This window comes from Camelina sativa, chromosome 17, assembly GCF_030686135.1.
Source record: "Camelina sativa cultivar CO46 ecotype springtype chromosome 17, ASM3068613v1".
Lineage (NCBI taxonomy): Eukaryota > Viridiplantae > Streptophyta > Magnoliopsida > Brassicales > Brassicaceae > Camelina > Camelina sativa.
The window spans coordinates 39,018,767-39,032,502 of NC_141896.1; the positions used below are offsets into that span (position 1 = coordinate 39,018,767).

The 13,736-nt window shown below is 37.4% G+C and overlaps 4 protein-coding genes across 5 annotated transcripts; 1 reads left to right on the forward strand and 3 right to left on the reverse strand.

Annotated features, from left to right (window-relative positions):
- Positions 1-725: 725 nt before the first annotated feature.
- LOC104758726 (protein STRUBBELIG-RECEPTOR FAMILY 6) lies at positions 726-5,131 on the forward strand. The gene is made up of 16 exons (XM_010481649.3): positions 726-1,362; positions 1,705-1,837; positions 1,932-2,003; positions 2,091-2,156; positions 2,240-2,311; positions 2,400-2,471; positions 2,555-2,626; positions 2,700-2,765; positions 2,849-2,911; positions 2,988-3,310; positions 3,395-3,681; positions 3,764-4,035; positions 4,112-4,244; positions 4,326-4,459; positions 4,552-4,708; positions 4,793-5,131. Exons 1-16 carry the CDS (start codon positions 1,266-1,268, stop codon positions 4,937-4,939), a joined length of 2,166 nt encoding a protein of 721 aa, XP_010479951.1. The 5' UTR covers positions 726-1,265; the 3' UTR covers positions 4,940-5,131.
- Positions 5,132-5,189: 58 nt separating this feature from the next.
- LOC104758727 (26S proteasome regulatory subunit 7 homolog A) lies at positions 5,190-8,140 on the reverse strand. Its single transcript, XM_010481651.3, has 10 exons — positions 7,828-8,140; positions 7,377-7,458; positions 7,185-7,276; positions 7,017-7,094; positions 6,840-6,901; positions 6,512-6,656; positions 6,175-6,393; positions 5,900-6,081; positions 5,633-5,808; positions 5,190-5,533 (listed from the first exon to the last, which is right to left on the reverse strand). Exons 1-10 carry the CDS (start codon positions 7,912-7,914, stop codon positions 5,376-5,378), a joined length of 1,281 nt encoding a protein of 426 aa, XP_010479953.1. The 5' UTR covers positions 7,915-8,140; the 3' UTR covers positions 5,190-5,375.
- Positions 8,141-8,522: 382 nt separating this feature from the next.
- LOC104758728 (uncharacterized protein YDL183C) lies at positions 8,523-10,628 on the reverse strand. Of its 2 annotated transcripts, none has more exons than XM_010481652.3 (8): positions 10,146-10,628; positions 9,876-9,940; positions 9,677-9,775; positions 9,476-9,523; positions 9,315-9,384; positions 9,145-9,216; positions 8,935-9,057; positions 8,523-8,835 (listed from the first exon to the last, which is right to left on the reverse strand). In XM_010481652.3, the coding sequence occupies exons 1-8, from the start codon at positions 10,338-10,340 to the stop codon at positions 8,695-8,697; spliced, it is 813 nt and encodes a 270-aa protein (XP_010479954.1). In that variant the 5' UTR covers positions 10,341-10,628; the 3' UTR covers positions 8,523-8,694. The 2 variants fall into 2 exon arrangements, with proteins under 2 accessions (XP_010479954.1, XP_087350158.1); XM_087494032.1 differs by having other exon boundaries at positions 9,476-9,518; positions 10,146-10,531.
- Positions 10,629-10,720: 92 nt separating this feature from the next.
- LOC104758729 (O-fucosyltransferase 14-like) lies at positions 10,721-13,239 on the reverse strand. The gene is made up of 3 exons (XM_010481653.3): positions 11,852-13,239; positions 11,166-11,415; positions 10,721-11,074 (listed from the first exon to the last, which is right to left on the reverse strand). The coding sequence occupies exons 1-3, from the start codon at positions 13,069-13,071 to the stop codon at positions 10,898-10,900; spliced, it is 1,647 nt and encodes a 548-aa protein (XP_010479955.1). The 5' UTR covers positions 13,072-13,239; the 3' UTR covers positions 10,721-10,897.
- Between the last annotated feature and the right edge of the window lie 497 nt (positions 13,240-13,736).

The window sequence follows — 13,736 nt, forward strand, 5'->3', positions numbered from 1 at the left end:
TCTATCTTATTTTACTTTCTATGATTATATGACCAAACGGTTAAGGCTGACTTAGAATCTATTAATCTATTTAATAATATATATTATGTATTTTTCTACAAACTCATTCGTTTCACACAATGAATAAGATGTCAAAGATTTTAATTTCGTCACGTGTTTATCTTTTCAAGTTTTAGTGGTTTATTTTCAAACACTTTTAAATTACAATTCTTTCGTCATTATTTATGGTGCACACAATGCCTTTCGACATCTACTTTATTTTCACATCTATTGGCTCATATATAAAACATATTAGACTGTAAATTGATTTTCAAGACATATTAAAATAATATCTCTTTAATTTCTATCTTTAAATACTCAAATTTGTATTAAAAGCATTTGATTAAATTTATGAAATATCAAATTTGTTTTTCTTTTTTATCATGTATAAACGAATAACTTCCCTGTTTAAAATTTTATAAATTTAATTATATAAATTTTGTTTTATTTTTACCATAAATTTAAAATTTACTTCCATTTGTAAAACTCATTAACACATTTAAAATTTTAAACTATGATCAGATTATAAGAAAAAGTTGGATTATATTATTACTACTAATAAAATTTATAGATTTTTTTTTTTAATTTTAACATTTCATTTATTTTATATAATTAAATTTTTATTTAGTAAATTATTTATTAATTGTAAATAACATAAATATGCATTTCTTTTAAAGCAAAAAAATAATGTTGTTTAGATAGATGCTTAGGTGACAGAATGAGAGGATAGAGAGAAAATCTAACTTTATGTTTTATGTAGATGTATGGGGTCAAAAACTCATAATTATGATACACCAAGAAATTAACAAATCATTGTGGAAGGAACAAAATAATACTCTAATTAATGTTCATATAATTGAGAAGAGCAAAAAATTTGAAGCATATTATATTATAAGCTACTTATTAATTATACAGAAGGAAACAAAATGAGCCTAATCTTTATCTTTGTGCCTTTGGCTTCTTCTTACTGCTAAAATCGTGCTTGACAGCTTTACTCTGTAAAAATTCGTTTTTTTCTTTACGAGCTAAATAAAACAGTATATATAATGATGAATCTCACTTAGCCAAGAAAAAAAAAAATTACTATTAGATTTCAAAAAGAAAACAAACACAAAAAGTTTCTAAATTTCTTTCCTTTTCTTTATAACTTTTCACAAGACTAGATTTTGGAATCTCGTTCTTGAGAGAGAGAGAGAGAGAGAAAGAGACAGAGACAGAGGAAGAAGATGAGGAGGGTGAATTGGGCGGTGGTGGCTCTGTTTACAGTATGCATTGTTGGGTTTGAGCTTAGATTCATCCATGGAGCCACAGATGCATCAGACAGTGAGTTTCTTCTTCTTCTTCTTCTTCTTGGTCTGAGAATCTTGTTCACTTTTTTCCGCTTATTGGGTTGTCCAAAGTCTCAATCTTTTTCGTATATCCTTCAATTTGATTCTGTTTTCATTCTTTCGTCCATATTCTCAAAGTTTCAATCTTTGCCTTTTCTCAAATCTCAAATCTTTGTTGGGTTTAAATCTTGAACCTTCCTCTTCTCTGTGTATCTTCAAACTAAAACTGAGAACAAAGATTTTAATTTATAGTATAGACTTGGTGAAAGCAGAGCTGATTTATGATTTATGGTTTGTGTGCTTTAATTGAATGGTCTCTGATTTCTATTTATTGCAGCTTCGGCATTAAACACATTGTTCAGCAGTATGCATTCACCAGCTCAGCTAACACAATGGACTGCAGCAGCTGGTGATCCTTGTGGCCAGAATTGGAGAGGTGTAACTTGCTCCGGGTCACGAGTTACTCAAATGTTAGTGATTTTTTGTATCTAATTTCTTGTTTGCTAGTTTTAGCCATTTGGTTTACATCTAACGTAAACTGTGTTATATCTATCTACTTGGCAGAAAGTTACCAGGTCTTGAGCTCTCTGGAACACTTGGATACATGCTTGATAAATTGACTTCTCTTACCGAGCTGTAAGATCTATCTGTCAAATTTCAAACTGTTAAATAAAGTTGAGATAACTAGTTTTCTAAGTTTGTAATCTTTTATGGAACTTGCAGTGATCTAAGCAGCAATAATCTCGGAGGTGATTTACCATATCAGCTTCCTCCAAATCTGCAACGATTGTATGTTCCATCAACCCTCCTTTTTATTTTGGTTTTCTAATTTAGTAACAGTGTGTTCGAGTTTATAATCCTCGGTGTTTCAGGAATCTTGCAAATAACCAATTCACTGGAGCTGCTCAATACTCCATTTCTCATATGACACCACTTAAGTATCTGTAAGTAATTCCTTCACTTCATATTTCTCTAGACATCATCTCTTATAAAGATGTGAACATTAATGTTATGTCTTGTGCAAAAATTCAGCAATCTTGGTCACAATCAGTTTAAGGGACAGATAGCTATCGACTTCTCAAAGCTCAACTCTCTCACAACCTTGTAAGATCCTAGTAAAGATTCGTATTGTGCCTCTCTCAGTTTTGATCGTAGTCAAATATTTGACAAAATCACATGTGTTGCAGGGACTTCTCTTTCAATTCTTTCACGAATTCTTTACCAGGAACTTTCACCTCTCTAACAAGTTTAAAATCATTGTAAGTTTTCAGGAACCTCTGATTAAACTGAAACTGTACCAGTTACTAAACATGTGACTTTTTAACTTCACAGGTACCTTCAGAACAATCAGTTCTCAGGTACAGTCGATGTCTTAGCCGGTCTTCCTCTTGAGACTCTGTGAGTAACCAAACCTTATTACACGTGAAGCTGTTTTTTCTTTTACATTCATTAACGTTTGGTTCTTCTTGAATGTAATTCAGGAACATTGCAAACAACGACTTCACGGGCTGGATCCCCAGTTCGTTAAAGGGCATTACATTGATGTAAGTTCTCATTTCACACACATTTGCTTCTTTCTATAAAACTTTTGATCTCACTTTTCTTGTTTCTTGCTAACAGAAAAGATGGCAACTCATTCAATACTGGGCCTGCGCCTCCACCACCACCTGGAACACCTCCAATCCATGGATCCCCGAGCCGTAAATCTGGAGGACATGAAAACCGGTCTAGTGGTGATCAGTCCACCAGCAATGGAGATTCCAAGAAATCAGGAATCGGAGCTGGTGCAATTGCAGGCATAATCATTTCATTGTTAGTAGTTACAGCTCTTCTTGTGGCTTTCTTCTTGTTCAAAAGAAAAAAAACAAAGAGATCATCATCATCCTTGGACATTGAGAAAACCGATAACGAGCCTTTCACTCTTGCTTCAAACGACTTTCACGGTATGCACACATACACACAACACAACATTTCGCCTTTATATAAGTTTGAAACGTAATTTAATCTAAGACTCCATATGGTTGCAGAAAACAATTCCATTCAGAGTTCTACATCAGTTGAGACAAAAAAACTGGATACTTCATTGTCTATTAATCTTCGGCCTCCACCAGTTGATAGAAACAAATCATTTGATGATGAAGATTCAACAAGAAAGCCTAGTACTGTCAAGAAATCCATGGTGGTGGTTCCTTCACATGTGAAAGTCTATTCAGTTGCAGATCTCCAGATTGCTACTGGCAGTTTCAGCGTAGATAATCTTCTTGGAGAGGGGACTTTTGGACGAGTATACAGAGCTGAGTTTGATGATGGAAAGGTAATATTGTTATCTTATAATGTAATTCTAAACTTTCTCTTGAAACATGTCATGATGTTTTTGGAACACTCTTACCTTTCAGGTTCTTGCTGTGAAGAAAATAGATTCGTCTGCTCTTCCACATGGCATGACCGATGATTTCATTGGAATGGTATCAAAAATCGCCAGTTTGAATCATCCAAATGTGACCAAGCTTGTTGGTTACTGTGCTGAGCACGGACAACATCTCGTGGTCTATGAGTTCCACAAAAATGGATCATTACATGACTTCTTACACTTATCAGAAGAGGAAAGTAAAGGCTTGGTGTGGAATTCACGAGTCAAGATTGCTCTTGGGACTGCACGCGCATTAGAGTAAATTCCAAAAACAATTCATTGCTTAGCCAAAGAAACTGAGTATTTTGGTTAACAGAAAGTATTGTTCTTGCAGGTATCTGCATGAAGTTTGCTCACCATCTATAGTTGACAAGAATATCAAATCAGCTAATATTTTACTCGACTCAGAGCTGAATCCTCACTTATCAGATTCCGGTCTGGCAAGCTTCCTTCCCACAGCTGATGAGGTTTGCATACACAGTCTCTTATCCAAATTCTGTACTATTCTTCAACTTATTTGGTTGCTTAGATCATTCTGATACTTGCAGTTAATAAACCAAACCGATGAAGGGTATAGCGCACCTGAAGTATCAATGTCAGGTCAATATACTTTAAAGAGCGATGTTTACAGTTTTGGAGTAGTGATGCTTGAGCTCTTAACTGGGAGAAAACCATTTGACAGGTAAACACTATTATGATTATAACTCAGCTTGATTTAGATGAGGATTGTGTTTCTGAATTTAAGTCTTACAACTGGTAATATAACTTGAGCAGCACGAGGTCAAGATCTGAGCAGTCATTGGTTCGATGGGCGACGCCACAACTTCATGACATTGATGCCTTAGGCAAAATGGTTGATCCAGCTCTTAAAGGGCTTTATCCTGTTAAATCTCTCTCTCGATTTGCAGATGTTATCGCTCTCTGCGTCCAGGTAAAATAATCAAAATCAAAATCTTGTAAGTAACTTGCAAAATCAAGAAAGTCTTAACTGATGTTGGGTTTTGTTTCTTAACAGCCGGAGCCGGAGTTTAGACCACCGATGTCTGAAGTTGTGCAGGCTCTGGTTGTGTTAGTGCAGAGAGCTAACATGAGCAAGAGAACTGTCGGAGTTGATCCACCGCAACGTTCTGGTAACCCCGACACCACCAATGATTACATGTAAAAGTCCTCTCTCCGTCGGATGAAGTCACAGAAACAACAAAAAGAAAATTGGAAGATAAATAGCATTGTATAATCCCATTGTTTTATTGTATTTGTATGTTGTTCCAATGGTTGTAGCCTCTTGAACAAAATTCTTTCTTGATTTCTTTCAACATCGGTTCTATATTGGCTTGGTTCAATTCGTTCTTGATCATTTACTTGTTATCAATTTCAAAGGACGTGACATCAGAAAAGACCAACTTAACAAAGAATTTATGGAATCCAAAAGTATCTGACACTGAAATTTGAAAATATCCGAGTTACTGGAACAAGAAGTAAACAAAGTACTGCAAAAGAGAATGAAGGGGAGAGACACAAAGAACAAAGAGTGTTTCTGAGTTTTGCTTTAGGAGCCTTGTGATGAAGCAAATACGACTTCGATCTCTCTCTCTCTCTCTCTAATTGTAGACCATGTACTTGGGAGTGGCACTGAACTTTTGGTAACCTTTGATGACTTTGTTTACTGCGTCCAGAAAGTCTTTCTCAGTTACAGTCTTTCTCCTAGCTCTGATTGCGTACATTCCAGCTTCAGTGCATACACTTCTGATGTCAGCTCCTGCAAAAGACAAGAAGATTAACAAAATCCAAAGTCAAAACAAATTTTAAAGGCAAAAAAAAAAGTATGAGAGCTGTTTCATGGTTGAGGGATCATTACCAGTTGAGTTTGGGCAGAGGCGAGCAAGGAGTTCGAAACGGATGTCTCTTTCGCAGTTCATGGTTCGTGTGTGAATCTTGAAGATCTGTGTTCTGCTCTCCAGATCAGGAAGACCAAACTCAACCTTACGGTCAAGACGTCCAGGACGTAAAAGAGCAGGGTCAAGTGTGTCAGGCCTGGATTAGAGAGTTAATACAGAAAACACCAATGAGTCAATCGGTTAGGGTTGTGTAGTTTACTTAAAATGGTAAGGGGATTGTGACTGACCTGTTTGTTGCCATAAGAACCTTGATGTTACCACGTGCGTCGAATCCATCAAGCTGATTCACAATCTCAAGCATAGTACGTTGGACTTCATTATCACCACCTACACCGTCATCAAATCTTGCACCACCAATGGCATCAACTTCGTCAAAGAACACAATGCAAGCTTTCTTGGACCGTGCCATCTGAAAAGAGAGTATTATACAGTTCAGAACAAAATCTACCAGCATTGGCTGACAAACTCAGATAGCAAAAACGAGTGTTTACAATCAATTTACCTGAAACAGTTCACGAACCATCCTAGCTCCTTCCCCAACATACTTCTGAACAAGCTCACTGCCAATAACCCTGATAAAGCAAGCATCGGTTCTATTGGCCACAGCTCTAGCCAGAAGAGTTTTACCGGTACCAGGAGGACCGTAGCAGAGAACACCCTTGGGAGGATCTATTCCAAGCTTCACAAATTTCTCTGGATGAAGCATTGGCAGTTCAACAACCTACAACAACAAAGAAACTGTTAATCTTTGATGAAGATATTACATCACACCACTTGGTTAAACTTTAGCAAAACATTCTAAGACAAGAACACATAACATCAACAAAAGTTCAACATACCTCTCGCATCTTTTCAATCTGCTCCTTGCAGCCACCAACATCATTGTAAGTTACATCAGGTTTCTCTTCGACTGTCATCATGGTCACACTAGGATCGATTTTCGGAGGTAGAGGGATCTGTATCTGATATTTATTCCGATCAACTCTGCAAGTACAAATCAAAGACAGAACGTTCTCATAAGTTTTTTCATCCATATGAGAATTGCATTAACGACTAAAGGGGTTCCTCTGAAGCAAATAAAACATCTAGAAAGATACAACGGAGAACTGATAATTAGTACATAAAACAACAAAAAGATACAAAACTCAGTTCATAAACAGAACATACCCCACACGCATGCCTTCTTCAATATCAGTGGGAGAAACTTTATCGCCAAGTCCAACAACAAACTGGAGTTAAGAACCAAAAACTAAATCAGTATAACCAAACATAAAAGTCTCTGAAACACACAATTGATTATGCAGCTAACCAGTAACAGCAGCAAAGTGCTATAATATAATGTACCTTAGCAATTTGTTTGACATTGATAACGTATTTGGCGTCTTCAGTGTTTGGACTTATAATCTTTGTGCATCTCGCAACCTGGACAGAAAAAAACGTTTACCTTAGTCCCTTATAGTCACCATGAGACAAGAAGACCTATCAGACAACTACCTAAAAAAGAAAGCCTACCTGAAGAGGTTGCTCCTCTTGCATCATTTGCTTATCAGATACAAGATCCCATTGACTGGGAGGAGCTAAACCAGTATCAGACTCCTTGATACCTGCAAGTTACCATATATATAAGCAAACCAGTGACCATAAACATATGAAATCACTAGCTAATCAAAGTAAGCCCAACACTTTGAGTGTGCACAAACATACCACATAGATCGTTGATCTTCTTAGCTAGATCTTTAATTTCTTTCTCAGCTTTCTTGATAGGTGCAGAGTAAGGCCCTAACCCCTGCATAGGAATGATAAATACCAAGGTCACCATATGGAATAAGAACAGATACAGTGAGGCAGATTCACTCGTCTAAGTAGCAAATAGCACAAAATTGACCTAAGTAGAACAAATCAAAGCTCATCATAGAGCAATTAAGAACGAATCTAGCTCGAATTACTCATGAGAAAACAACAAATTGGTTTACAAAGAGACGAAACCCTCACATTCGAGGAAACCAGACCTAGCAAATTTGACTAACACATGGACTCGTAACTAAAATCTACGCTGGATCCGAAACCTCCGATGAACCACAAAGAGTAAAAAATCGAAACAAATCTGAAACTCCCAATCAAATTTATTTAGGGTTCAGAGAGGGGGGAAGCTTACATAAGTCTTAAGGAGAGCGATATCGTCTTCGTCAAGGGGGCGAGGATTCTTCTCGTCTCTGATCTCGTCTTCAATATCCCTCACCATTTTTTCGCCGGAATTTGGAATCGGAGACTTAAGATTCTCTGAGAAGAGATTGAATTAACGATTTATGTGTTTGTCTTGCACGAGAGGAAAAGAAAAAGAGCTCTATTGGTCTCGTTACTGTATCTGAAGCGTATATGAAGAACCACACGTGTAAACTGGGCTTTCTAAGCGAGGCCCATATTTTGTGTCTTGTTCGAGAGGTCAGATCAAACTGAGGGATGAACCCGAGATTAGAAACTGAGGATGAACCGAGATTTATTTTTCAATTATTCGGTTTTAATTGTAAAATCCGGATAACCAAAACAGTTTTATATATAACCAAACCGACTAACCAATTTTTCTTAACTAACAAAAACCAATATTTGTTATAAATTATACTTATATCAAGCATATATACTGTATAGTAAATAAATAATTACTTATTTAACATTTGAAAGTTGTATTAAAATTATAACCAGATCATAACCGAAAAAAATCCCAAACCGAATTCCCGTGAAACCAAACCGTAACCGGACGTCTACCCCCTCCCAAGCGTAAATTAGACCGTTAATCGCAGACCATATTTTCTTTTACGTCTGTAGTTCTTGTTTCATACTATGATCCAATCATTTTGAGAATTTATGTTCTAGAGTATCCTTGTAGTTCAAAATCGTAACAAGAAGTTTCTAAAGCAACAAGGAATCAAAAGACAAAAAGAAAAAGAATTGGAGCGTAATGTTATAGCTTCAAACAGCTGAAATCATTATGTTCTAAAGAAAGAAGCCTAAAATGCCAAACGAGTTAAACTAGATTGCGATATTTAAGAACATCGTTCTTATTGAGATGAAAAGATTTGCAAATCTCTAATATGGTCGCCTCGTCAAGTCCTTCCTCACCAGCTTCACGGATTAGCTGATGTAACTCTTCTGATGGAAGCAAAATCTGTTTCATGAGAAAAAAACAAAGACAAATTAGAAAACAAACTTTCCATCAAGTTTCTTTGATGACAGAGAGATGGAGAAAGAGATAAGATCAGCTTACACATGTGGGAGATTGGGAATGTTTTTCCAGGTTGTTTTTCTTGCTTTCGTCTGCATCATCACTTGAGTCTGGTTTCTGAGGATTCGACTGGTTTGAGATGAGCTTAAGCAGCTTCTCACTTCCCTAACATGTCAATAAAGATGATCTTGGGTTTATATAAAACCTCTACGACAATATGGAGTTATGTATCGAGAAGCAAAGATGACAGACCTGAAGAGCCCGCCAGTGAGAATATGTACGGAATAAGACCCAGAAGAACGGTATGTTTGGTAATGGCAATACCTAAATGGAAACAACAAAAGGCTTTGGTGGTTATCATACTCGAAAAAAGATAAACCCGAGTCAGTTGCTAAGGTTTCTTGAGGGCTATAGCTGCATACCATAAATGCACTGGTCACTGGAAGCAAAGTTACTGAACCAACTAGGTACTTCTTGTGCAGGATTGTTCCACTGCAACAAATCCAATTAAAAACACATCCGTGACAGAAGGTAATTGGATTCTGAATCTACGACTACACCTGAAACTAGCAAAGTGATTTACCTCATGGCAATGTGCCGTAGTCTCCTGCGTACAAGTCTAGGATCTAAACTGAAACATTTGACACGGATTAGCTAAAACGGTAAACCAATCCAAACTCACTAGAATTATACTTATAAGTTATAAAGACATGAACAAATCATTCATTCGAGAGATACTGGTCCTCAAGTCTAAAGAATTCAAGAAAAGGAGAGAGAATAGAACCTCGGAGGGTAAGTGATTTGTACAGAAGTGACCTCCTTAGATATAGACTTCAAGAAAATCTCAGTCGGCTTAACACGAGCCAAAAGCTTCAATCCAAACCTATACATTCCAACCCAAAAAAACCACAACTTGACATTAAGATTATCAACAAACATAGACCAAAAAGCCAAAACTTCAAGAAATGTCTCAAAATACAAACCCATGAATCTTGTTCTTCATTGATCCATCTGGCGCTTTCTCAAGACCCACCCAAGCTTTATTCATCTACCATTACAATCACAACAACAAGAACAATTCTTCAGACTTAGTATTGACTGATTTTTAAAAAATCCCTTTTATCTCATTCCTAGTGGTCCTAGATGAGGTTCGTTGCCAACAAAATCTCACTAGACGCCACATTGAACAGAACAACACACGGGTATTGTATTGTAAACTTTATATATATATATATAAAGAGAGAAAGTTTCACCTTGTCAGAGATGAAATCAACGAGAAGCTCTGCGTTGGCATTGATGGGCTTCGATTCAGAAGATAATTTCTTCCATAAACCTCGTAAAGTGGTCGGAGTAACACCGGACGGCGATTGAGCAGCGAAAGGATCAACAGATCTGCTGAAACACCACTTCTTCCCTTTGATCGGGAAAACCACCAATCTCGCTCTCATGATCACTCTCAAACTCTGAAAAAAAGCTTCGATCTTTAAGTTTAGGAGTTGTCAATTTGTTATCTGGGTATTGCTTCTTAGACAACGTGGGTTGTTGTTTTGTATATTCAAAGGAAAAAAATCAATCGAAGCTTTTAAGGTAATTTATAGCTATGAACCGACAAAGCCTAATATATTTCACGAGGAAAGACGAAGAAGCGGCGGCGCGTCTTTGGGTATATATGGACAAATTTTATATATAAGCGTGTTCGTGTATATGTGTGTTATACTGAAACAGTCTTTGAGATTTGGTATTAACAAAAGTTGTCTTATTGATATGATATTGACAGATTAGATTAGTAGCAAATAACGAATGGTTAGTATTAACTTAACCGAAGCTATGATAAACTGACACATCACTCAGATTATATATTAGAAGAAACTGTAGCATGGCTTTATTGTATGTATGATACACTAGTAGTAGACTATATATACACCAAAAAGGAAGAAGAGAATTAGGCCGTTTATGATGATGAGAACTCACAAGACAGAGACTAGTTTGCGTGTTAATGGTTTGTTTATTCATGATCTGCTACAAAATTAGGCTGCTCGTTTGCACAGAGATACTCATCGCATTCTGAAGCGGTTCCCCAGTCTTTTCTGAGTCTGAGGATATCCTCTGTAAAGGTGGAACCCGAGGCACCAATGAATACGCTTGACATTGCGCATATTGTCTTATCCAACATTGCTTCCACCTTTTAAAAATAAGAAAACACCAAAGTAAGATTTTTGTTGACTTGTGTCTTATCATCATTCATCCAATATGGGGGAGGAAAGAAGACACACCTGTGAGTCACCTTCGAGACCATGTCTGTATAACAATGCATCCCATTTCTCAGCTGAATCACGAGCTGGTCGCTTCACAAGGGGGATAGTCTTTCCATTCAGGATCAGCAGCGATTGTAGCAGACTAGTTTCGCTTTCGGCTGCATCAGTAGAAAGGTATATAACCGGTGCCTCGACCTTCTCAATCAGACGAGTGATGCAGTTAGCAGCTTGAGGAATCGGGTAAAAGCAACTCGGATTCTTGGCATTACTGGCACAAGACAGAAAATTTGTTAGCTACGGTTCTTGATTTAATCTTCATAATGAAATGAACAGAGCTTCACCAAAAGCTACTATGAGTATTAAAAACAGGAACAAGTGATATTAACTTATAATACCATACTTATTCATAAATATGATAACCTGGTTAATGGAATTCACTAAACTAAGTCGATGTGAAACTCCAACTATTCATTCACATTAGTACAGCCACACTACTACATGTTAGTATGTTACCATATCAGTAATGCTATAACTTGGTCAAGACTAAGATACCTACATTGTCACCAAATCTAGAATTTAGATAAGCACAACAGTTCTTTACCATTCTAAAAGAGAATTAGAAGAGAAAAACTCAAGCATATAATTCTCATATTCAGTTACTATACTACCAGAGAACTCAAAGAAGTATTAAAAATAGATCATACCAAAACTTCAAGAATCCATGCCTGCGGAAATGAAGAGAGACGTAGTTCTTGCCAAGGAAAGTCTGAATAAATCTCTGTGCAGTGAGCAAAATAAGCCGGTTAGGTTCAATCAAAGTCTTGCACTTGTGAGCAACAGGACCACCAGGCTGCATCACCCACTCTCTCTCAACATTAGCATAAAAAACATCCCCAATCGCAATCACATCATCATCTGATCTGAAATTAGTCTCCACTTCCTCAGCAGTCTTGTTACTTGGCCTCGCAATATCTTCTTCCCATGGCGTGTCTAGCTTCCCTCCAATAGTAATCCCCAAAGCTTTCAACTTTGTAATATGCTCTTTATCAACATAACAAGGCTCCGGTTTGGAGAAGTAACATATGAATCTATCAATATGAACATGATGATGCTTCTTCCTATTCTTATCCTTCTTCCAAAACTCCTCAAAAGAAACCACAACAGTTCTCCCTAAACAAGTATTGATTCTATCAATATCAATGATTCTACTGTAATGGTAATCAAATCTATGGCTAGGGATCACAAGAACACGATTCAGCAATGCAGCAAAGAACATATGCTTCTCTAAGCAAATCAAGTGATTACTCATTTGACCAGACAAGCAAATGGCGAATAAGAACTTATCCGGCCTCGGCTTCCATTGAATCGTCCTCCTCCCATTCAACTTCCGATCTATTTTCCGGCAACTTCCGCCGGCGAGTTCAACATTTCCAGTATTGTGCGGAGACAGTAATGCATTTTGGATCTGTCTGTTCAACGAAACCTGCCGGAAAACTGCAGATTTCACGTCTTCGATCGATAAAGTGTAGTTCCAGAGAGAGAAGAGATCGCTCTCTTGCTTCCTGAGAAGATACAGCGCTTGAAGTAGATCCGATTCATGAGCCCGACGACCCGTCAATGTATTTGACCGGAATACAGAGTCGGGGACTTTGACGGAGAAGTAATTGGTGAAATCGGTAGATAAGTAAATGAGGGTGATGACGATAGGGAGGAAGATAACAATGGACTGTTTCTTAGTGAGGTTGAGCTTCAAACTCCGTCTTAAACGTGATCGGAGACTCTCCACGTCGAAGGTAGGTCGTTGCTCTGCCGCCGCCGCGTCGCTGCCACGATATTGGTTTATTTGAGAATCTGATTCCTCAAGCAGATTCTGGATATCGGCTTCTTCATCTGGGGACGACGACGAAGAAGACTCTTTCACCATTGATGATGCGTCACTCACAGTCGTTGCCGGAAATCAACCCGGAACCGTCGACCCATATAGCTAGACTTTTATCTAAGATCCGACCCGGTATACACCACGTGGCATGTCTTCATGTGTTCAACATGTCACATGTCTTAAAATGGAAATCTTAATACGACGCCGTTTATTAAGAGAACTCTTTAAAGGCCGTAGACCAATAAAAAGGTAATACGCGTCGGGTCACTGGAGGTTAGGTGACCTTTCTTTGTTCACGTTACGGTGACCAGCACAAAGTAGTGCGTCGTCGTTTCATATCAAGATAAAATTACTAAGGCCCATTAGCCCAGTAAAGGGTAAAACGGGTCGGGTCATTAGAACGAGTCGGGACTCGTTATCCACCCTTTGTTGCTAGGCCTGGGCAAAATATCCGGATCCGAATATCCGATCCGAACCCGATTCAAAAAATCCGATCCGAATCCGTATCCGAAATTGTAAAATATCCGAACGGGTTCTAAATCTCCAAATCCAAAAACCCGAATCCAAACCCGATCCGAACCGAAATTCGAACGGGTATCCGAATATACCAACATTATTAATATATAGTAGTAATATATTAGTAATATTTATAATTTTAATAATATAAGTGTTTAAAATATTCAGATTTTTAGATATTTTCGACAATTTGA

Bases quoted from the DNA above. Each gene is read 5' to 3' on its own strand.
- LOC104758726 (XM_010481649.3), top strand. From the start codon at position 1,266: ATGAGGAGGGTGAATTGGGCGGTGGTGGCTCTGTTTACAGTATGCATT. The intron at 2,627-2,699 runs GTAAGTTTTCAG...TTAACTTCACAG, and splicing joins CTAACAAGTTTAAAATCATT to GTACCTTCAGAACAATCAGT. The intron at 4,460-4,551 runs GTAAACACTATT...TAACTTGAGCAG, and splicing joins GGGAGAAAACCATTTGACAG to CACGAGGTCAAGATCTGAGC.
- LOC104758727 (XM_010481651.3), bottom strand. From the start codon at position 7,914: ATGGTGAGGGATATTGAAGACGAGATCAGAGACGAGAAGAATCCTCGC. The intron at 6,902-7,016 runs GTACATTATATT...TCTTAACTCCAG, and splicing joins ATGTCAAACAAATTGCTAAG to TTTGTTGTTGGACTTGGCGA. The intron at 5,534-5,632 runs GTAATGATCCCT...TGTCTTTTGCAG, and splicing joins CCTCTGCCCAAACTCAACTG to GAGCTGACATCAGAAGTGTA.
- LOC104758728 (XM_010481652.3), bottom strand. From the start codon at position 10,340: ATGAGAGCGAGATTGGTGGTTTTCCCGATCAAAGGGAAGAAGTGGTGT. The intron at 9,524-9,676 runs GTTCTATTCTCT...CAAATGTTTCAG, and splicing joins CAAATCACTTACCCTCCGAG to TTTAGATCCTAGACTTGTAC. The intron at 9,385-9,475 runs GTAAATCACTTT...GATTTGTTGCAG, and splicing joins CTACGGCACATTGCCATGAG to TGGAACAATCCTGCACAAGA.
- LOC104758729 (XM_010481653.3), bottom strand. From the start codon at position 13,071: ATGGTGAAAGAGTCTTCTTCGTCGTCGTCCCCAGATGAAGAAGCCGAT. The intron at 11,416-11,851 runs GTATGATCTATT...GTCTTGTGCCAG, and splicing joins CATGGATTCTTGAAGTTTTG to TAATGCCAAGAATCCGAGTT. The intron at 11,075-11,165 runs GTGTGTCTTCTT...TATTTTTAAAAG, and splicing joins GTCTCGAAGGTGACTCACAG to GTGGAAGCAATGTTGGATAA.